This window comes from Nyctereutes procyonoides, unplaced genomic scaffold, assembly GCF_905146905.1.
Source record: "Nyctereutes procyonoides isolate TBG_1078 unplaced genomic scaffold, NYPRO_anot_genome, whole genome shotgun sequence".
NCBI lineage: Eukaryota > Metazoa > Chordata > Mammalia > Carnivora > Canidae > Nyctereutes > Nyctereutes procyonoides.
Window position 1 is genome coordinate 11,462,821 of NW_026575042.1, and position 24,695 is coordinate 11,487,515.

Genomic DNA, 24,695 nt, shown 5'->3' on the forward strand with positions numbered 1-24,695 from the left:
TGAATACCTCATTTCTCCCAAATGTTGCCAGTGAAGAATAATTGCCATTCCCACATTTCACAAAAACCCTTTCACCTTTATGTTGCCATATGCTTATCTAACAATAATACAAGATAAGTAGGCTTGATAATACCAAGTACAACCACTATAATCTCCCTGGCCCAACATATACTACCTACCAGTAAGAATCAGGCACCAAGCAAGGTATTTGATACACTTATCTTGCTCAAATTTTATTAACAAACATCTATGAGGTAGATACACCATTCCCATTTTACAGTTGAGGAAACTGAGGCTCAGCACTTAAGGCAATTTGCCCAGCAGGCAGATCTGTCTGAATCAGAAATCCATTTAATTTTATCATCCTACACAGACTCCCCAGGAAGCTGAGACTCAAAAAGAAGTAATCTTCTGGCCTGGTCTCACTGGCACCCAGAGCCTTCTAACACTTCATCTAATGTGCTTTTCACCATGGTACACTGCCTGTATAAGAAGTACACATCCTTCCATCAGGAATTTACACAGCATAATCCCATTAGATTTTAAATAACATCAGAAGGATGTTATTTTATTCAAGTATCACCTAAGGGAAAGAAGTAATCGCAAGAGAAAATGGAGGAGGCAAAACTAGAAGACAGGGATTGTTTGGTCAAGAATACTCAAAAGAAGCACAGTAACAAAGTTTCCAGACATAGTTTATATAATCCTAGACTTAAATTCATAATAATACTATAAGGCCTATTTTGAAATCTTTTTAAATTTACAGTTGGGATGCCTATTACTTGCCTGATTGCCTCAGATTCAGAGTAATTATTATTTAAGTATAGAGTATCAGAATAATGTGTTTTATAAATATGTATGTTGTAATTATTCAACAAATAATAATTTATTAAAATATAAATGTTACTTACATATCCCAGTTTGGAGCTATTCGCAAGTGCTGGATTAGCAATTGGAACTAAAATAAAACAATAAGATGTACATTTCATTCATGAAATGACATAGAAAGTGACTAACACATCTGACCTGTCTACAACTGAAATGTGACTCCTTTATGAGGAAACAACAAAATAAGTTCAAAATCACTGTGTACTCAACTGCTTTTGGACACAAGGATTAAACAGAATAATTTTGGCAAACCTATTATCTTGATACATTTTTTCCCACGGTAATTACATCAAATTAGTATTTTTGCACTAATGTTTTAATCTCAGCAGAAGTACAAGAGTCACGTGCAAAAGGCATGCTGCAAGGACCACGAAATGAGACTTTACAACTGAACTTCCTACCAGTGGGGAATGAAGGAGCCGGGTGGCCAACTCCCGGTGTCCAGCCAAAACACACAGATAGCAAAGGAGATTCAGCTTGGCTCGAGAGGCCCCCGTGCTCTTCTCAGTGGAATCAATCTGTGAGCACACCTGCTGCAAAAATTCATTCCAATCCTGGTCTTTCAGAAATACTAATTTATCTACTGGAGAGGAAAGAAAATATTAAAAGTGGGTATCATGCTAAAAAAAAAAAAAAAGCCAAAAACATTACAAAAGAAATAAGACAGAACAGAGAATTTCAATAGCTGAGAGGAGGACAAAGAAAATCCTAACTTTACAACATCAAAACCAAAAAGTCCTCCAAAGATGACACTACTTTTACTTACTCTTCTGGATTCCTCTTTTTCTATTCATGGAGACTTTTTCTCTATGTGATGGAATACTATACACAAAAAAGACACCTACAGGAGAATCAGCCTACAACCTAGAATCTAACAAAATATCAAGCTAAATAAAATCATATTACAAAAAAGCAAGAGAGCCACTGTATAAAGCTATCTAGCCTTAGGATATTGGAAAAGCCAAGAATCATGCAGTTGTTCAAAGGTTCCAATGAAATTATTGTTAAGAGTAACAGGTTAATGTGGCAGCTGAAGTCATGTGGGAGATCCAAGTTCAACCCTCTACAAACAGAAAACAAAAACTGGGCAATGAGATGCCATCCAAAATTAAGAGTTTCAGCTAATTTCTATCTTTAAACAAAATAAGCTGTAATAATAATTTCCTAAAATAACTCAAAGTAAAGGGAAAATGGGAAAGATTATTCTGATATAATAATCCTCTAAGGTTTTCATGAATAGTGGTTCTACTTGGCACAGTTTATTTAAATTTGAGTATATTTTATTTTGAATTTACTTTGATTTGATTTTAAATCCTAGATTATAGTCTAGCTACGATGACAAAGTTTTCCTGGATCTAGCTTAACAGCACAAAATAGATTTTATCAAAGAAAATACATCAAAATTTAAGGCATAAAACAATTTCTGTTTGTCCCAAATACGACTTCCCATTAGGCGAAAGGAAATGTAACAATTATCCTTGAAGTGTCTCCATTCCCACACCATCCCCACAAAAGAACCATCTGACCCCCAATGTCAACTGCCCCACTCCTGGAGTAGAATCTCATTTCTTCATTATGGTCTCCAGCCCTCTTTACCTATAGGAGCACCATAAATGTTGGAAATTCAATGGACTCTACAAGGGGGAAGGGCAAGAGAAGAGCCCATCCAACTTTATAGGAACTTTCACTCCCCTAAGAGTACAGGGCAGCCCAGGCTCAGCTAAGGTGAAAGGCTGGCATAAATGGATTACCGGTCATTTATATTGTGCACAACACCTCCCCAAGGATATAGCCAATTTGCAAGAAAACAGGACCTCAGCTATTCAATAAGTGAGATATTCCATTTGCTATTAAATTTCTTATTTGTATGTATCTTCCAAGACTCTATGTGTTTGACAAGGCCTCTAGAATCCTACCTGAATGTGCCGGTAGATGCAGTATCTTTGGATCAAATTTAATTGGTGGTTGTTTCATTATCTGTGGTTGAAAAAAACAACAAAATCTTTTAAGACACCTTTTGAGACAGATACCGATCTCCTGATAAAATTTCCTATTTCCAGATTATAAATCCATTGGGACAGAAAAAAAAATCACTGAAAATTTGTCACTAAAAAGAATTAAACACTGCCCTTCAGATTAAAATACACAAACAGGGATCCCTGGGTGGCGCAGTTTAGCGCCTGCCTTTGGCCCAGGGCACGATCCTGGAGACCCGGGATCGAATCCCACGTCAGGCTCCCGGTGCATGGAGCCTGCTTCTCCCTCTGCCTGTGTCTCTGCCTCTCTCTCTCTCTCTCTCTCTCTCTCTCTCTCTCTCTCTGTGACTATCATAAATAAATTTTTAAAAAAATTAAAATAAAAATAAAAATAAAAAAATAAAGTAAAATAAAATACACAAACACTCGGGGCGCCTAGGTGGCTCAGGTGGTTGAGCATCTGCCTTCAGCTCAGGTCATGATCCCAGAGTCCTGGGATCAAACCCCGCATCAGCTTCCTGCTCAGAGGGGAGTCTGCTTCTCCCTCTCCCTCTGCCCATCTCCCCACCACCTTGTTCATGCTTGCTCTGTCACTCTCTCAAATAAATAAATAAAATCTTTTTTTTCAAAATAAATAAATAAATAACATACACGAACACAAAAAATAATTTATAAAAATAAAATCATTTCAGGGCACCTGGGTGGCTCAGGCAGTAGAGCAGACTCTTGATCTCTGGGTCATGAGTTCAAACCCCACACTGGGGGTAGAGTTTACTTTAAATAAATAAATTTTTAAAAAATCATTTCAAGTGATATCTGCAATAAATTAAAGTGTCATTGAAAAAGAAGCACTTTTTCACCCCTGAAAAAGGGGCACCTGGGTGGTTTAGTTGGTTAAGCATCTGCCTTCAGCTCAGGCCATGATCCCAGAGTCCTGGGATCAAAACCCCCGCCCCCCCATGGGCTGTCTTCTAAGCAGGGAGCCTACTTCTCCCTCTCCCTGCTTGTGCTCTCACTCTCTCTATCAAATAAATAAAAATCTTAAAAAAAAAAAAAAAGAAGCAGCACTTTACCTTGGTTTACTCTTAACCTTAACCAATCTCTAGGTTAGAAATTTAGTCATTTACCAAATACTTATTGGATACCTGAGAGGGAAGGCAGTATGCTAAGTGCTAAGGGGGAAGATAAGACACAAACCAAGATATAAGACACAATCCAATGGTCAGAGAGCTGATACTCTGGTTGGAAAGATAAAACAAAAGGTGTTAAACAGCAAAACAAAAACACCAATATTGATCAATACAAAATGGGCAGGATATAATTATAGATGGAACATTTTACAAAGAGAAATTTTTCTAAAAAATTTGAATGTGGCAAGCACTTGAGGCTAACATGGTTTACAGAAGAGCTAGAAGGAGATTGAAGTTTTAAAGAATGGTAAGAACTTCACTCAAGTTGAATTAGAAAACACACCACTTCAGGAAGCCGTAAAAGGCATGAACAGGAAAGCACACAATTGTTTTGTTGTTGTTTTTTTTTTTAAGAAAGTGGGGGAAAAAAACAGGTAGTTGGATCCCTAAGTTTGGAACAGCCAGGGTACCTTCATCTTGAGACTTTTAGTTTAAAAGATCAACTATGATATCTATATCTAAATTCTCCAAAACCTCTCTACAGAGCCATTTTTAAAAAGCTTAGTAGTATTCTTGCCAAAAATGCATAACCTCATACATACTAATCATAAGAAACACTTAGCAAACCCAGCTTGAGTGACATTCCCCAGAATACCTGACCAGTACTCTTCAAAATGTCAAGGTCATGAAAGCCAAGAAAAGACTGAAAAATTACAAGGCCATGAAAGAAAAGGATAGCTGGTAGGAGAAAAGGGAGGCCTACTAGCAAACTGTAACAAGAAACCCTAGAACAGATAAAGGACATCAGTGGTACAACTGGTAAAATTCCAATAAATTTGGTAATTTAGTTAATTGCACTGTACCAGTGTTAATGTCCTGGCTTTGCTAACCATTCTATGGTCCTATAAGATGCTAACATTAAGAGAAGCTGGGTAAAAACCATACAGAACTCTGCTATTTTTGAACCTTCTCTGTAGGTCTAAAATTAGAAGTTAAAAAAAAAAATTTCTAATAAGGCTTCCTTAAAACAATTAAGTATGGTCATAAAAGAAACAGAAAAGAATATGGTCAAAAGATCTTACCAACTGTTCTTAGAAGATCCACTGGGTAAATGACAGTTTACACATTAAGTTGGCATGATATACAATTACTCTGCCAGATATCTGAACTCAGAAAAAGAATTAGCTCCATTATGAAAAATAGCTGGGTAATCTATTGTAAAATTTTGTCTATCTAGTAAATATGCATCCAAAAACTCATTTGTTCTAAATTATAGTAATGTTCCCCAATGAGATGAGTAAAAATGGGCATAATTTAAAACAGAAAAAGACATTTAAAAAAAGAAAATTAAAATACAGAATAGGTAGTACAGAGGGACTGAGAAATTACTTCTTCTTAAAGAGACTACTCATCATCCCCTAGTAATACAGTAGTACATTCCAAATGACATGAAGCCACAAAAATCTCCCTGGATATGAAATGCACCTGTGAATCATGACTCCCCAACCTCCCAGTGTCTCTCCACCATCTGGCCTGTGGTGCAAGCACTGTGAGAGGGTATGGTCTCTGTGTGCCTGCCAACCCACCCCAGCCAGGGGAGCAGTCCTCACTCACATGGCTTTCATAACACATCCACAACAAGAGTGGAGAAATTCACTCAAGCATGTATGAAGAAACGAAGGGACTAAGGACTAAGGTCTGAGGTCTAGAAGCCCATGCATGGAGAGGAGGCAGAGCTGATGCACCACTCAGTGAAGCAGAAAAAAATGCAGGAAAAGGAGAAGGGTGCAGACAGGATGGGCATGAGAAATGTAGACACTGTGGCACAAATGACATAAAAGTAGACATGAGGAACAGCAAAGAAGATTTGGAATGAAAAAAACCACCAGGATTTCGGCTCTCAGCGAAGTCTAAAGCTCAGCCCTCATCTGTCAGAGCATCTTTCCACACCTTTGGGTTATCGATAATTGGGGTGACAACAAGATCAGAGTCCATGTAGATAAGCTTTCTCATCTGGGATTCCAGGTCCTGCTGACTCAGGTGTTCACTTGTAATCTGAAACAAGAACAAAAATGAGGCTTTGTTTCTATGACTAGTGAAGAGCTTTTAAATTAAATTGAGATAATAAGATGTTGAGTAGAACAGTACTGGGTCACCTAGATCAGTGCACCTCATTTTGCTATTTGATACACTTTCACAGTCTCTTTGATCTTCACAAAAATCCTCAGTCATATGTATCATCATTCCTGTTTTTACAGAAGGAAAACACAAAGCTCAAGTAACTGATTTATTCATGTTTACCACAGAGGGCGGGTAGAACCAGAAAACAGGTCTTCTATAGTCTGAGTTCTAAGCTATGATGAGGCAAACTGGTTTTTCAATTACCAGCATGGTTTTGGTCATTCCTTTATTCTGCTTTATAGAATATTCAATACAAAGTTAAAATTACACCATAGAAGAATTTCAGGGTTAAGTACTAACCTGTTACCTAGGTGTTCCACACTTCCATCTTTATAAAGCTAGAGTTAACACATAATGAAAATGAGTAACCAGATATTTGCCATCAGTTACTCCTTTGAGATGTTTCTTTGTGCTCTACTTGAACAGCAAACAGAACTCTCATTCCTAGTAGTATGCCTCAGGATTTCACATTAGACAAAAAAAAAAAAAAAAAAAAAAACGGATTTATGCATTAGGAATTTCCATTGAGGGATCCCTGGGTGGCGCAGCGGTTTAGCGCCTGCCTTTGGCTCAGGGCGCGATCCTGGAGACCCGGGATCGAATCCCACGTCGGGCTCCCGGTGCATGGAGCCTGCTTCTCCCTCTGCCTATGTCTCTGCCTCTCTCTCTGTGTGTGTGTGTGTGTTACTATCATAAATAAATAAAAATTAAAAAAAAAAAAAAAGGAATTTCCATTGAAACATTGACCAGCAAACTGAACAAAACAAAAAAAAAAAATCAGTGAAATGAAAAATGAGGAAATTATCCAAAACTGAGGCAGAAGCATGAATAAAGGATTAAAATAATTAGCTAATAAAGTTCCTGGAAACCAAGACCACCCTCTTCACAACTTAGAAAACAGACATAGGAAAAAATACATTAAAAGTACAGGGCAACATTGTAAAAGAAAAAACTTAATGCTTAAAGGCATAGATTTTCAAGATAGAAAAACTTCAAAGAAAGGCCAACATGAATGACTTAAATTATATTCTTACATTAAACTAGTATAAGAATCAAGTAGACCCCAATTAAAAAAATACATAAAAAAAAGAATCAAGTAGACCAGAAATTTATAGGTGAAAATTAATTTCCTATATATAAACAAAATGCATGCATAGATAACAGATTATAAAAATGAAATACGGGGATTCCTGGGTGGCTCAGCAGTTTAGCGCCTGCCTTTGGCCCAGGGCGCGATCCGGAAGTCCTGGGATCGAGTCCCGCATCAGGCTCCCTGCATGGAGCCTGCTTCTCCCTCTGCCTGTGTTGCTGCCTCTCTCTCTGACTCTCATAAATAAATAAATAAAATCTTAAAAAAAAACATGTAACCAGTGGTTCCTTTGGGTAATTAAATTAGAAGTAGTTTTTATTTTTTTTTTGTTCTTTTGTACAGTTTCCAAGTTTCCTACAATTAATATAAAAGTTTTGTAGGGCACCTGTGTGGTTCAGTCAGTTAAGCATCTGCCTTCAGCTCAGGTCATGATCCCAGGTCACAATCCTGAGATTGAGCCCCACCTCGGGTTCCTTGCTCAATGGAGAGCGTGCTTCTTCCTTTCCCTCTCCTCCTGCCTGCCACCCAACCCCTGCTTCTGCTGTCAAATCTTAAAAAAAATTGTAATTGAATTAAAAGGTATCACTTAAATTATAATTTTTTTTTTATGATAGTCACAGAGAGAGAAAGAGAGAGAGGCAGAGACATAGGCAGAAGGAGAAGCAGGCTCCATGCACTGGGAGCCCGACGTGGGATTTGATCCCGGGTCTCCAGGATCGTGCCCGTATCACTTAAATTATAAAAGATAAACTCTTATATAGTACTTCTATCATTACTGCTGGAATATTCTCAATAAAACGATTAAAGTGCACTCATCTACAGTAACCACATGCCAGAAGAGATTTAACATCTCTAACATTTCAAAATGCATTTTTTACTTTTATATTGATTTTCTATCTCACATAGAACTACTTAGAATGAGATTTTATTATAACACATTTGTATTTCAATGCAGAAATAAGTTTCATGCAACCTAAATGCATTTCACATTACATAAAAGTTACAGAAACAAATGAAAGAAATGAAAGCAATTCTCTCTCTCAAGACTAAATACAGTAACTTGGAAAAACTTTAATTCAAAATATCTCCGCATTCAAAAACAACTGACTGAAAAAAATTAAAGACCTAAATAAATAGAAAGACATTCCACATTCATGAAGGAAAACTTTCAATTGTTAAAATAGCAATACTCCTCTCAAATTGACCCATAGATTCAACATCATTGCTATCACAATCCAATTGGCTTCTTTACAGAAGCATGCAAACTGATCCTAAAATTCACATGGAAATGCAAGGGACTCAGGATAGCCAAAACCATCTTGAAAAAGAACAAAGTTGGAAGAATCATACCTCCTAACTTCAAAACTTACTTAAAACTGCAAGGATCAAGAATGGCTAGCTAGGGGTGCCTGAGTGGCACAGTTGGTTAAGCACCTGACTCCTGATCTCAGCTCAGGTCTTGATCTCAGGGTCATGAGTTCAAGCCCCACATTCGGCTCCATGTTGGGTGTGGAATCTACTTTATTTTTTTATTTTTTTTAAATTTTTATTTATTTATGATAGTCACAGAGAGAGAGAGAGAGAGAGGCAGAGACACAGGCAGAGGGAGAAGCAGGCTCCATGTACCAGGAGCCCGACGTGGGACTCGATCCCGGGTCTCCAGGATCGCACCCTGGGCCAAAGGCAGGCGCTAAACCGCTGCGCCACCAGGGTTCCTGGAATCTACTTTTAAAAAAAATTATCAGGGCATCTGTGTGGTTCAGTTGGTTAAGTGTCCAACTCTTGATTTCAGCTCATGTCATGATCTCAGAGTCATAAAATCAAGCCCTGCGCTGAACTCTGTGCTGGGCATGAAGCCTGCTTGGGATTCTCTCTCTCCCTTCCACCTCCCCCCTGCCTTCCCCCTCCTCTTGATCTCTCTTTAAAAACACACACACAACTAACCAGTTACTATACTACCACCATGAGAAAAGATGCATAGATCAACAGACTAGAGAATCCAGAAATAAACCTCACCTTTAAATTGCTAGTCAACAAGAATGCCAAGACAACTACAATGCAACAACAAACACGCACACACAAGTATGAACTACGTCACAATTAAAATTGTACTTCAAAGGACACCACCACCAAGTCACATACCCAGAATACATAAAGAATTCCTACAACTCAATAACCAGGTAAAGATTTGAATTCTTTCAAAGGAAATATACAAATGGTACGAAAGCATATGTAAAGATGCTCAACATAATTAACCATCAGAAATACAAATCAAAACTAGATATATTTTCACACACCCCAGTATGGCTATAATGCAGCATTACTCACAACAGCCCAAACATTAAAGTGAACAGAATGTCCAAAGATGGATGAATGGATAAACAAAACGTGGTATTACATACACAATGGAATATTATTCAGCCTTAAAGAGGAATGAAATTCTGACACATGCTACAACATGGATAGCCCTTGAAGATATGCTGAGTATAATAAGCCAGACACAAAAGAGCAAATATTTTACGGTTCCACTTTTATGAGATTACTAGGCAAATTCACAGAGACAGAAAGTAGAATCATGGCTACCAGGGCTGGGAGGAAAGGGATATGGGGAATGATTGTTTAGTGGGTACACTGAACACAGTCTCAGTTTGGGATGATGAAAATGTTCTGCATGGTGGTAACAGCTGCACAAAAACGGCAATACACTTAATGCCACAGAACTGTACACTTAAAAATAGTTAAATGATAAATTTTACCTAAATCAGATTTTATCACAATTAGAAAAAAAGACAATAACAAGTCTTGTTAGGGATGAATAAAAACTAGAGTCTTCACACACTGCTGGAGACAATATAAAATTGCCCAGCCATGTTGGAACACAGTTTGGCAGTTCTTCAAAGATTAAACAGAGTTACCACAGGATGCCCCAATTACACTCCTGCAGGGTTAAAGAGAAATTAAACACACATCCACTCAAAATAATGTACACCAACATTCCCAGCAGCACCATTCACAATAGCCGCAAGGTGGAAACAACCCAGATGTCCACCAACCAGTGAATGGAAACATAAAATGTGGTATATACAACAGATTATCTTTTGACAATGAAAAAGAACATGGATTGATATATGCTATGATTTCGATGAATCTTGAAAACATTATGTTAGGTGAAAAAAGCCAGTCACAAAAGAACACATACTGTGTTATTTCATTTATATGCAATATCCAGAATAGACAAATTTATAAAGACAGAGAGATTAGTGGTTCCCAGGTGAGAGGCAAGAGAAATTAATTGAGGGAAAACAGGAGTGACTGTTCATAGGTGTGGGGTTTCTTTGTGGGATGATGAGTGTTCTCAAACTGACCATGGTGATGGCTGCAGGACTCAGAATATGCTCAAAGGCCCTGAATTGTACACTTCAAATGGGTGAATTACATGGGTTGTCAATCATATCTCAGGAAAGCTGTTATCAAAGAAATAATTATGAAACAATTCTCTCTTAAGAGTACTTACCAGAGAAACCAGTGATCAAAGAGGACTTAATTGTAAAATTTGTTGTTTCAATCATAGTTTGGATATCAACGTGGCAATTATTCTTCTGCCTCTCTATATCTTATGTGGGGGAAAAAAAAAAGGAAAATCCCCTCTCCGCTCACCTTGGTTGAAGGAGAAGTTTTCTGTGGTGAATGTTGAATCATATCCTCACCAGGACTTAATCCCACTGCAGTGCTCGTTCTTGGAGTTGGACGAGAACTGGAAAATACAGACTAGTCAATACTACTCAGATTTTAGAAACTATCTGTTTACTATTACCGGGGTGGGGTAATAGACGGACATCTATCTCACAGAAAAACTGGTCGAATATAAAGATTCTACAGGATCTCATTTATTTAAACTCAAAATTTGTGTTTATCCAACACTTTTTCAGTAAATGTCTTTAAAGCAATTTCCTGGCTAATTTATTATTTCTTGTATTTATAGAACCCATGTTATATACAGTACCTTCTATTTATTTTATTATTTTTTATTTTTATTTTTTTTAATTTTTATTTATTTTTGATAGTCTCACAGAGAGAGAGAGAGAGAGAGAGAGAGAGAGAGAGAGAGAGAGAGAGAGGTAGAGACATACGCAGAGGGAGAAGCAGGCTCCATGCACCGGGAGCCCGACGTGGGATTCGATCCTGGGTCTCCAGGATCACGCCCTGGGCCAAAGGCAGGCGCTAAACCGCTGCGCCACCCAGGGATCCTGATTTTATTATTTTTTAAACATCTGCTGGTATCAGGATTGACATAATAAAATAGATTGGACATTCTACAAAGGATGGAAAATATTTACAATTTTATTTTAGAAAACTTTTTTTAAGATTTTATTTATTTAATCATGAGAATCAGAGAGGCAGAGACATACACAGAGGGAGAAGCTCCTCAAAGGGAGCCCGATGTGGGACTCTATCCCAGGACCCCGGGATCATGACCTGAGCCGAAGGCAGATGCTCAACCACTCAGCCACCCAGGTGTCCCCAGAAAACGTTTTAAATGGAATATTATCTTGGTAACTATTTAAGAAACAAGTAATAATCTGCATCTATTTTTAATGATTTCTCCTACCCTTTAAAATGGTCTCATACTCTGTGGGTCAATCCATTACTCTTGGGTCTCTGAGTTTTTTTTACATTAAAAAAAAATCTTCGACTCAGATCATTAGGGTCTTTTTCATTGAATTCCTTCAAATTCCTAAATATCAGGATTCTTCCCTCTCTCTCACTTAACTGTTTATTCATTCATTGAACAAGTACTTATTTAACATGCCAAAGATTATAAAAAGTTTTTTTTAAACTGAACTTAAAACATCTAAAATCTATGTAGATATATTTAACATACTTTAGGGTAAAACAAGTCAAGAAATTATACTTCACTGTTATAACCCCTATGTCATTAAAACTATTTGTGTATAAGACTAAAACTATAAACACAACACACATTACTAAAATTTTAAACACGTTGGCCTTAATCATATTAAAATACCATTCTGATCTTTTTAAAATTATTTCAATGACTACATTAAACAAATATTACTTAAGCCTACACATAAAACATTTAAAAAAAAAACATAATCTGCTCTTTCCTGTAAGTCTTTATCCAATAAAGAAGCTGAACTGCTAAAATTTCAAATTCAATTCTATTTGAAGGGAAAGTATAAAATGAAAAGGTTTTAAACCTTGTGAATAGGAAAGATTGTGGTTTGGTTAAAAACTTTTAAAAAATGCACAGCCAAATCAACATTCCATTGGCCAGCACTTAACAGTAACTTTGAAAGCAGAGATTGAACCCGAAATTTGACATTCACATCACTATCCTTCATCTCTAACATAGTTTGGCACCTGGATAACAGATGCTTTGCGATGACCTCGGTGTCATGTCCCATGGATTCCTTAGGCTCTGTCATCTTACCTACCTGAGTAGAAACATGGATTCATTCGGTTGACCCCCAACAGTACTTTTGGGCCGCAATTCAGATGGATTTTCTGTGGCAAGAAAGAAAAATATTATCCATAAAGGATCAAAAATATCATGAGCAGAGGAGGATGCAGACAGAATTTCAAGAGAATGGTAACAAAAACTAGAAACAGCACCCTAAAGGGCACAAACATGCTCCAGCAAGAGCTCACCTAGTCTAAAAGAGTGACTTAGTCGCTGACCACTCTTCTCCCCCTTGACTTGTCCACTCGGAGGCTTCAAAAACTCCTTGGAATCTCGCGTCCCAGAATGTTCCATCACTTTTTTGCTGTTCAACCAGAGAAAACCAACACAGTCAAATTTATTTTGAGTTTTCTATAATTTTCTATGTAGACCAAGAGGTGGGAAAAGATCATTAAATTACACATAACATTTCGCAAAGCCATGGAGTTGGAAAGTATTGTCATTAGGCAGCTAAAATGAGCACTTGCTATATCTAAGGCATTCTACTGAATTTATAGACCTTATCCCTGAAAAATAAACAGCAGCACTTAGGTTGGAGAAGGAAACCAGAATTCAAAGTACCAATAAACCAACAATGAGTCTCCCTTTTCTCCCCCTCTTCGAGTATTGCCTGGCCTGGGTTCAAAAGCAATGAGTACAGACCAAAGGAGCCACCAAGAGAAGCTTCCTACTTACTTCTGTTCTAAGAAATAGGAAAGGGGATCTCTAAGGGTCAAAGCAGGGGAAATCTCCTGGTTTTGGTGGGGCTTTTGTTTTTGTTTTTGTTTCTTTTTTCCATTTTACTCTGTCCCAGCCTCCAGGTAATCCTGCAGCAGCTAGCTAGGAGAGCGGCAGCTTCTAGCCAGTGCCTAAAACTGCGGGAGGGGTATCTTCTCTAATCAGACAGCTATGAGGGCAGCCATGGTGGTGCAGTGGTTTAGCGCCGCCTGCAGCCGGGGGTGTGATCCTGGAGACCCAGGATCGAGTCCCATGTCAGGCTCCCTGCATGGAGCCTGCTTCTCCTCTGCCTGTGACTCTGCCTCTCTCTCTCTATGAATAAATAAAAAATAAAATCTTAAAAAAAAAAATCAAACAGCTATGATCTCAAGAACAGGAGGCAAATCCCTGTTGTTCTTTTTTCTCCTATCTCGCTGTCCTCCTGCCACTTGGCCCCAAACACTTGCAGCAAGACATAAAAATTATAACACAGCATGACTAGGTGGGGTATATTGCAGGATTGCAGGGCTGGCTCAATATTTGAACACCACCAATTTATGTAGGAGTCCATAATCAGGCTAAAGAAAACCAATATGATCTTATCAACTGATACAAAACGGCATTTGACAAAATTGAATGTTCATTCAAAGTGAAAAAGAACAGCTACACAAACCTCCAGCGCATCATACTTAATGGTGAAAGGCTGAATGCTTTCATCCTAGATACAGAAACCAGGGCAAGATGTTCACTTGCATCACTCCTCATTCAACATCTTACTGAAAAAGTCTTAGCAAGGGCAATAAGGCAAGAAAAGAAATCAAAGGCATATAGATTTAAAAAGGAAGATGACAAACTAAGGTCAGAGGTGTTCTATGACTTGCTGATGCTGGAGGAGTGAGACCAGAGCCCTGCTTTCTGTAGTCCCCACAGAGCCTTACACAATGGTGAGAACATGGCTGAAACTCACTGCATCAGAGAAACCCAAGTTTGGGAGAGACCTTAAATAGAATTCAGGCTTCTCTCTCCTATATACCGAATTTGCCAAGATCAAAATCAAGAATCAGACAACTATTCACCACTAAATAAGTGGAGGGGGAGCGAAGTCAATTAGCAGAACTTTATTCGACCACTTTTCACCTTGTTCTTAATACGATCACTTGTGTAGGTGTCCTGGGCTAAGAAGATTTCATAATAAAAATGAGATGTATTAGTCAGAATCAGACAGGAACTAGGGTATGCTCTGGTAATATACAACCCACAAATCCCAGTGGCTTAGAATCTCCTAACTTTGTCACAATCACATACACAGCCATTGAAGGCTTGGCAGGGAAGCTACCCTCATCACAGTCACTGAAGACCTAGCTTGACAGCAACCCCATTTGGACATTTTCGTCGCAGGTGCCTCATCAGGAGGAAGAAATGTGTCAAATCTCAGGGGCTCATAAATTTTTTATACAGAATGAACATCACTTCTGTTCACGTTTCATTAGCCAAAGCAAATCATGTAACCACACCTAACTCAAAAGGAGTAAATGAGATCCTACCGTGTGCTTGGCAAGGTGGAAAGTATTACATTTTTAGAGCTAATGACCACCATACTAAAATCACTGACTGGATAATAAACAACTGATCAGAAAGTGAACAAAATTGAAAACATCAAATTCATGGATAAACTCTTTAAGCAATGCTTAATCAAATGTTTGATTTTCTCCTAGTAAGCAGAGAAAGTCATATCATTGATGCTGCATTGACAGAACAGTAGTCAGTGCAATCATTTAATAACCATGCCCCCACACAAAGATAAGCTTATATACTACCTGACATTGGAATCCTCGGTGCTTGACTCCCGATCTTTCCTAGTGAAAGCACTCTTCCAAAATGAATGTTGCAGTAGGCCTGCCCAAGTTAATCTAAATAAAATACAAATGTTAAAGTTCTATTTTAACATGATTCACCATGCATACATAATTGCCAAGTCATGTCCCAAATACATCTACTAGGTTTTATGATTTATAAATTTCTCTATATGAATGTACCTCAGCAATTCTTTCATACTTTCTTTTTAATTTATTTATTAGAGAGAAAGAGACTGCATGTATGGGTACAGAGAATGAGGAAGAGAATCTCAAGCCGACTATCCACTGGGCATGGAGACCCACTCAGAGCCTGATCCCACGACTTTGAGATCATGACCTAAGCGGAAACCAAATGTCAGATGCTTGACCAATTGAGTCATCCCAGTGTCCCTATTTTCATTTTAGTATACAATTAACCTCTTAGCAACAACAAAAAAATAATTCAAAAGTCTTAAATGGTACAGAACTAAAGAGTCTGACAACTAAATATTAGAAGTCTCAGGGTTCATATTCCACAGAGCCTAATGAAAACATTTTGGGTTCTCAAACGTAGCCTATAAAAGGAGTCTATAATTAGCTTAAAATTTTAAAGCAAACACATCAGATATTATCAATCTATAATTCTGTCATCCTTTAGTCTACATACCTTCCCTGTTTCATACATTTCATTTTTGGGACTTCATTTTTAGAACTTCATTCAGAAATAAGAAAATTAGCCTCATGATTTTACAGAGTCACACTTCTGCGCAGGAGCTAAAATGTTATCTAGCTAGATTGTCCACATTAAAATGACTTTAGGCTGTATCTAAAACCCATACTTTCAATGCATTAGTTTTTACTACTAATAGAGTATGCTTCTAGTTATAATCATCAGACTCAGAATGGTTAAGCCTGACTGAAATTTCAAAACAAAAGAGAAAATTTGATGATTCAAAAGATCTCTATTGAAATAAAAACAACTTTGGGGTGCCTGGGTGGCTCAATCAGTTAAGCATCTGACTCTGCATCTCAGCTCAGGTCTTGATTTCAGAGTTGTGGAGATCCATGCTGGGCATGGAGCCTACTTAAAAAAAAGAAAAGAGAAAAAGAATTAAAAACTACTTTGATAAAAATTAAAACATGATTAATAAAAAGAATCTGCAATCACCTATAATATCCGTTTTATATAAAGGGCTCTTAAAACTCACTAACAGAGAAATAAAAATTGGAATTTCTTTTTTGTCAGGCAGTTTGGCAAATATTTATAAGGTCGATAAAATCCATTGTAACACTGGGAGGGAAAGGGCTCTCTAGGGTTGCTAAACCAGCACACATTCCAAGAATGTAGCAAATGCATCAAACTGTTTCATGTTCTTAGCCTCTGGCCACCAACCCCACTGTCAGAAATCTCTCCAAAGGAGCTAACTGCTTAAGTGGACACTAACAAATACACAAAAGGATTTTTACTGTAGCAGCCTATATAATATTCTGAATCAGGAAGCACTCTAAATGTTTATTGGGCTTATGGTTATGTGTACATTCTGCAGCCATTTGAAAAGACTTGGTGGACATAGAGAAAGAACTAGGTAATAGAGCGGTATCATTTATGCAATAAAGTATACAGTACAGTGATATAAATATGTGGAAATGTGGATGCAAATTCTAAATTAAGTATATTTGAATCCCATCAAAAGGTTTCTGGAAGACTATAGCAAAATAATACTGATCCTAAAGGCATCCATTTCAAGCACAAGGGGTTTGTCCTAAAACTTACATGAGAATCAGCATTTCCTTCTGCAGTTTTTCTCTATGTTTAATGAAGCTAGAGAAGCATCTTTTTTATATGCTATATGAAATTTACACCCTGAAGCAGAGATCCCAAACACTTGCCTAACACCCCCACCTCCCCGTTACCTAGTGGCAGAATCCAAACTAGAGAGCAGTTGCTCTTGTCTGCCATTCCAGGGAGACACCCTCCAGACTCCCCACCTCCCTCCTGCCCTCTGCTATCCCATTCCAGTGATTTCTAACTTTCTGCTATTACTATTACCCAGAAAATTCACACTGCGCCTATTACCTTCTCACCTGATACCCTCATTACGACAGGATTATCAAAGAAGCATAGCACATTAAAATACCACTCAATATAACTACATTAACTGTCTTGATAGCATCATCCCCAGTTCAATAGTGTAAGACAGTTTTAGCCTAAAATCCCCAAGGGGGGGGGGGGAATGCCCCTCTTGGATTCGGGGGTTACAAGAAAATCTGTCAACCTACTAGGCAACTATTTAATATATAAAAGGAGAAATGGACTTTAACACTTCCTTATGATTAAAAACCCTGCAAACAGAGAGAGAGAAAGAGAGACAAACCAAGCAACAGATTCTTAACTAGAGAGAACTGATGGTTACCAGAGGGGGGTGCAGGGAGGGCGAGCGGTGAAATGGGTGATAGGGATGAAGGAGTACACCTGTGATGAGCACCAGATGATGTACAGAATTGTTCAATCACTGTATTGCACATCTGAAACTAATTATCACCATGTATGTTAGGGGCCCCTGGGTGGCTTAGTCGGTTAAGCAGCAGCCTCTTGATTTCAGCTCAAGTTCATGATTTCAGGGTACTGGGATCAAGCCCCACATTGGGCTCCCTGGTCAGCAAGGAGCCTGCTTGAGGATTGGTTCTCTCTCCCTTTCCCTCTGCTCCTCCCCTCATTTACCCTCTCTCACTCTAAAATAAATAAATCTTTAATATTACACAGTGTGTTAACTAATTAGAATTAAAAAAAAAACCCACAGACAGAAAACACACTCGGCTTTTTTTTAAGAGTTATCTGACTAGCTCTCTGTATATTAAGAATAGTACCATTTTAGCATATATGAAATGAGAAAAAGATTCCTCTTCTTCATTCATATTAAAACACTATCCACACATACCTTTTCTGAGGATCTTTTTGAAGTAAACCATCAAGCAAATTAATAAAATCTGAAGAAGCTTTAGGAAGAGAAGCATCTATACAGATTCCCAAAAGAAAAACCAGTGGTAAGTATATGAATACATACTCTTCATAAACACTTAGAATAATAGTATTTTGAAAACACATATAATTTTTAAGAGAACACTGAATCCATTATTAACAATTACAGCTTCCATTTAATGGGGGGTGAAGTGTGGGCATAAAAGTACACAATATTTTTACTATACCATAAAAAAACATGAATCTCAAAAACTAAGACTGCACTACCTCTAAACTTTCTCTTTACTGAATAAGCCCAGTAAAGATCACCAACCTGACAAACTCCTACCCCTTGTCTTCAACTTTTAATTATGCCTCATTTTCTGAGGCATTCTTAATTTGACCACCTTGACTTTATAATGTAAAATGATAAGAATACTTGCAATCCCTATTTTCTTCCTTTTTTATTTTAAAGATTTTTAACAGGAAAATAATATACATGACAATATCATGATATTGGTCAATTCCAGTATTCTCCAAATGTTAGGCTTTTTTAAATTAGAATATACCATAGCCAAATGATCAGTCTTTGGTTAAAGTGGCCATGAGGGCAATGGACAAAAACATCACAGAAGGTTTTACAGCAACCACGGCCACAGTCAAAGGAAGATCCCCAGTTAAGCCTGGGCCACCAAAAGTATCCTGACCATACCTCTGACACCTACATTTTCATATTTCTCTTCCCTGCATAAAAATCCTTAACTTACAGGACACAAGAATAATCAATACTATGAGTATTCAAAACCAAACAAAAATCAGAAGTCATCATGACAAGAGATAGTTTTTGTAGAAATCATTTTTAATATAAAAGTTAATGGAAGAAATGCAGTTTTGTTTTAATAAGTATAGATTATTTTCAAAACCGTGTTTTGGGGTTTTTTTTCCCCCACTTAGGATGACTCTTGAAATCCTAAAGGAATTCTATATTCCAGTTCTTTCATTAATTACTTCTAAAAGTTTTTTTCTTTTAAAAATGTAAATTTTCAGGATCCCTGGGTGGCGCAGCGGTTTGGCGCCTGCCTTTGGCCCAGGGCGCAATCCTGGAGACCCTGGATCGAATCCCACGTCAGGATCCCGGTGCATGGAGCCTGCTTCTCCCTCTGCCTGTGTCTCTGCCTCTCTCTCTCTCTCTCTCTCTCTCTCTCTCTGTGTGCCTATCATAAATTAAAAAAATAAAAAATAAAAATAAAAATGTAAATTTTCTTGGTAAAGTCCTGTTTTAATGTGTGTGTCTTGAGATTCATTTTTTTTTTTTTTTGTGGTGTACAACAAAGTACTTTATTATGTTTGTGCCTTTGGGGTTTTTTTTCCCTTGCCTTAAAGCTGTTAGTGGTAGATTGTTACATTCATTAAAATTCATATGATTAAAGTTCCAATACTTTTAAAACACTGGAACTATGCCTAGTTTAGTTTAAAAACTTGTCAGGGACATTCTGATTCAAAATAAGCACTGACAAATACCAGACTTGTCCCTATTTGAACACTAAACAGAAATAACTACATAGAACATGAGTACAAAGTAGAAAGTGGTAGATACACAAGGGAAAAAAAAAAAAACACAAAAGTTTGAGCTTTTAAAATCTTTAAACCAGACTCTTGTTGATATAGGAGCACAAAATAATTTGTGTTTTTAAATGAGGGAATCTATTAGTAGTACTTTGTTCTTCATTTCAGGGTCTGAAAAAACAATTTAAAATAAGCAAAAGGAAAGCTAACATTTCTAAAAATATCAATCTGTGACTATATATAAAAATTAAATTTGGAAGTTAGGAATCAAAAACAAACTTTGGACAAAAGTGTCCCATTAGTATCAATTATAAATTAACTGCATTTATAATTTTTAAAAACCCTACCTTTTGGAATTGGTGGCAAAGGATCTTCATAAAAAATCTTTTCAATTAATTCTGAAAAAGTTTCTGAGAAGAATGGAGGTTTTCCTAAAATCATAAGAAAAACTGCAAAATTAGACAATAGCTTGCTATCACCAATAATTCTAAATAAATCTCACCTACAGATATAAAATTATACAATATACAGGAAAAAATATATAGTAATAACTTCTTACTAAGTGCCCAGATCAGGCACACTGTATATTTTTGTATTTCTGTAATTTAAAACTTATCATCCTAACAAATTTGCTAATGCAAAAATGGACCATTACCATGATCCAAGGGCTGCATGAGTTGCTGGACACATCTGAATAATTCACAGGCACAAGGTACCTTTGCAACAATTTCCACTAATAATCACAGTTTTTTAATAAGTACCCACATTTTTGCAAACGATCATTAAAAATATCTGTATGTCAAAAGTCCCTTGTCCTATATGTCAAAGGTTCTAGACATATGCCTAGACACCAAGCATACAGGAGGAATACAGAGGGAAGCAAGATGAAATGAGTTATATAAAAATATAGAAAAGCCAGCTTTTTTCACATTTTCCAGGCAAAATTCTTTCAAACTACAGATTTAATCTGTTTGTGTGTGCCCAGCTCTGATTTTAAACTGTACCAGAAAGTAATTACCTGAAAACATTTCATAAAGCAGACAGCCCAAAGACCAGAGATCACTGGTGATGGAGAAGTCTGTACCCCTCAAAACTTCTGGTGCTGTATATGTAAGAGATCCTAAAAGTATAAAGAACAACTCTGTTAGGCATTTGTATCAATCCCAAAAACAATCTACCTACGAGGGATCTGGTAAGGTGAAAAAAGAATGGAAGAAAATACACCCATAAATACATGCCTTCATCTGTACCCCACATTTTTTAATGTTTTTTAATTTTCAGGTTTCATTTACAAGGATACGTATGAATACAAACAGGTTTTGAAAATCCAATTGAGTTAGTGGTGTGGCACAATTAGGTATATTCTTTTTAATTTAACAATTTAAATAATCAAAAGAACCTTTGATTATAATATTCTCATTAGAATAGATTAAGTTATATAGCAGTAATACCCCAAATTCCCACCAGCTTACCAACAAAGGTTTATTTATTACTCCAACTACACTTCTACTACATGTCAGCCCAGCGGCCTGGATCCTTAGAGTCACTCAAAGAGCCAGGCTGATCGAGGGCCCATCTCAATTCATGGTTCCTCCATCACCAGGACAGGGGAGTAAACATAGTAAACTGGCTCTGAAAATTCCAACCTCAAAGTAACTCACATCACTTCTGCTCAAACTTCCTTAGCTTTGGCCAGGAGAAGATGCAATCCAGAAGAACAGGAAATATTTAGTGAATAGCACTAAGATGTGCTACATATACTTTCTACAAAGTTTAACATTATATAGAAGTAGCACATTCTTGGGACCCCTGGGTGGCTCAGTGGTTGAGCATCTGCCTTCGGCCCAGGGTCCTGGGATCAAGTTCCACATCAGGTTCCCTGCAGGGAGCCTGCGTCCCCCTCTGCCTAGGTCTCTTTCTATGTCTCTCATGAATAAATAAAATCTTTAAAAAAAGAAAGAAAAAGTAGCAACATATTCTTGAGCTAGCAAGTTCTCTTATTTACTGATTAAACAAACCTTAGAGGGTCCCCTAATATGTAAGTCACACACACAGCTAAGCAGTTGCAGAGTACCCACCAAAATTCCACCTAAAAGCCTCCCATCTTCCAATGAGAATGTTCTTTTCATGGATTAATCATCAATCATTTGGAAAATAAAATTCCACTGAGGTAAACTTTCCAGCAAATATCTTCAGGACCTATTACAGCCAGAGCAGCAGTCTCATGTGGTCTCAAGTTTTAAAGTTCTCCTATGTGACATTTTTGCTATACTATCATATTTCATACATACATTCGCTCATGCAGCAAACACTTATGGAGGACCTATTTGCCTTACTTTCCCAGATCCTCAGAAAGCAAACATAAATAAGACCTGCAAGATGCCCAGGCACCCTGCCCAGGCACATCATTGATAGGTGTTGAAAGTGAATGTCTTCCCCGATTATAACGCAAGTTCAGTTAGGCCAAGGATTTTTGCATTTTGTTCACATCGGTATTTCCAGTATCTAGAACATGTCTAAATTTCTGTTGATTTCTGTACTTTATTTCTTTCTTCTACATTAATTTAATAAATGTCCTAAAGGAACAAATGAATATGATGTCCCTACGTTCACAAGTGCATCAGAAAAGACAACATAGAAAAATGATTACATATGTTAGGTTTGACCATCCATTTATACATAGAATATCACAGAAGAGGGATGCCTGGGTGGCTCAGTCATTAAAGCATCCAACTTTTGATTTCAGCTCAGGTCACAACCTCAGCAACCTAAGATTGAGCCCCACACTGGGCATAGAGCCTGCTTAAGATTCTCTCTGCTCTCCCTGAGCCCCTCCCGCCCACAGCCCCACTTGTATGCTCGCTCTCTCTAAAGAATATTACAGGGGTGCCTGCCTTTGGCTCAGGTCTTGATCCTGGGGTCCTGGGATCAAACCCCACATTGGGCTCCCTCAGCAAGGACTCTCCCTCTCCTTTCTGCCCCTCTCCCTTGCTTGTGCTTTTTCTCTCTCAAAATTAATAAATATTAAAAAAAATTACAAAAAAAGTTATCACTTCACAATCTCCCCTCAAGTACAGTGACTCTTAACACCCCAGGCCCCATCTCACTGGCAAAACCACCTTTCAAGAATGCACCCTAACAATCTCCCTTACTTTCAGAATATCAGCAACTCATCAATGTTGAAAAAATATCTACAGAGCCACTCATGAGTGCCAGGCACTGTTCTAAGTGCTGAGGATACAGAAGGAAGCAGGACAAAATGGCCATCCTTATGTTCTCATGAATAGTCAGAGACATAGAAAGCAAGGATAGGATACAGGCTTTATTAGAGATGCTTTACACTCTTTACACAGTATTGGATCTATACGAAAACCTTTAGGCTATTGCAAAGCCATCCCCATATCCAGACTTCTGTTATTTCCAATATATTATTTTGACTGACAAAAATATAAGGTCTATCATCTCCTAAACACATGACTTGAGCAGTGCAGGGTTCTGATCTATAAGCTCTCCACATACCTTTGACTCTACTTTTTACGGTTTTCTTCAGTACATTCTCCCCGCTATCACCTCCTCCTTCTTCTGCTGCCACCAAAGCAAAGAATTCCTCCAAATTTTCACCTTCTACTTTGGCCAAGCAAAAATTACTAAATTTCAACGTGCCGGGCCCTTCCAAGAGTATCTAAGATGATTAAAAAATAAACATGTTCAGAAACCAGTTCCATTTGCACTTCCATCAGCACCTCTTCAAATCCCATTGAAGAACTCTAAGCACTGGTTTTCTTGCTTCATCCTACTCAAAAAATTAAATGCATACAAGTTTTTAAAAGCAGCTGAAGAAAAAAAATAAATAAAAAATAAAAGCAGCTGAAGAAAAATAAACCCACCATTTTAATAATAGAATCAAATATAAAACTGTCTTTTCTCAGATGTATAAAATGAACACATCATAACCACAGATAAAAACCACATGCCTCTGGGAAAGATGAAGAACAACGTATGTAGAACAAACAATCTTTCCTCGCCAGTCCTCCGTGACAGCTCAAGGAGAACTTGAAAATCCACCTGTTGAACGCATAATTTACTCACAGGTTCAAAACTAGGGTTTTGAAGTTAGAGATCTAGCCCTTGGTCCACCACTTATTGGCAGTCTGACCTGGAGAATTTACTTAACTTTTCTAAATCTCAGTCTCTTCACCTATAAAGTGGGAAAAATAAAACTGAACTGTGCAGACTGTTATACGATTACCTGAGGTTATACATGCAAAGGGCTTTTGACCATGACCAGGTCAAGTAAGCTAACAGAATTTGTGACTGGAAGTTATTATTCGGTGATTGTTGAACCCCCTGCCAGTGTTCTGTTACTTTTATCTTTTCACAGTTATTATCTTTTCTGTTACTTTTGTATCAAGTGGATCTTTGTTTTTAAAAGCAACTTAAAGTTTTTTTGTTTTTTTAAAAATAAAAAAATAAAAGCAATTTAAGGTTTACCCTTAATCTCTAGTCACAAATACTAAGCTTGTCTACAACCTACAACAGTGACTTTTAAAAAAAATTTTTGAGCACCAGAATCCCCTGGATTCTGTTAAGATAAACTACTAGTCCCTACCCCGAGTTTCTGATTCAATGGGTCTAGGTGAGGCCCAAGACTCTGCATTTCTAATGAGTCCCAAGCAATGCTGATACTGCTGGTCTAGGGAACACACTTTGAGAACCACTGGCAGGGGCCAGATTTTTTTAAGTTAGTAAATATTTTAGACTTTGCAAGCCATAAGGTCTCTGTCCTGATGACTCAACTCTGTAGCCAATCGACAATACATAAAAAAGGTGTGTCTCAATAAAACTTCAGTTACAGAAACGGTCATGCTGCCCAACCCTGCCAACCCCTTTTC

The 24,695-nt window shown here is 37.5% G+C and overlaps 1 protein-coding gene across 1 annotated transcript in view; it reads right to left on the reverse strand.

Annotated features, from left to right (window-relative positions):
- The window catches only part of ULK4 (unc-51 like kinase 4), a 590,170-nt gene that overhangs the window by 551,735 nt on the left and 13,740 nt on the right, over positions 1 to 24,695 (reverse strand). Inside the window, exons 5-16 of the mRNA XM_055321719.1 lie at positions 23,323 to 23,485; positions 20,822 to 20,923; positions 20,151 to 20,234; positions 18,218 to 18,293; positions 15,261 to 15,353; positions 12,936 to 13,051; positions 12,722 to 12,791; positions 10,923 to 11,019; positions 5,945 to 6,049; positions 2,805 to 2,865; positions 1,290 to 1,471; positions 912 to 958 (exon numbers count right to left, since the gene is read on the reverse strand). Coding sequence (XP_055177694.1) covers positions 912 to 958; positions 1,290 to 1,471; positions 2,805 to 2,865; positions 5,945 to 6,049; positions 10,923 to 11,019; positions 12,722 to 12,791; positions 12,936 to 13,051; positions 15,261 to 15,353; positions 18,218 to 18,293; positions 20,151 to 20,234; positions 20,822 to 20,923; positions 23,323 to 23,485 — 1,196 coding nt within the window. The remainder of the gene's footprint in view (positions 1 to 911; positions 959 to 1,289; positions 1,472 to 2,804; positions 2,866 to 5,944; positions 6,050 to 10,922; positions 11,020 to 12,721; positions 12,792 to 12,935; positions 13,052 to 15,260; positions 15,354 to 18,217; positions 18,294 to 20,150; positions 20,235 to 20,821; positions 20,924 to 23,322; positions 23,486 to 24,695) is intronic.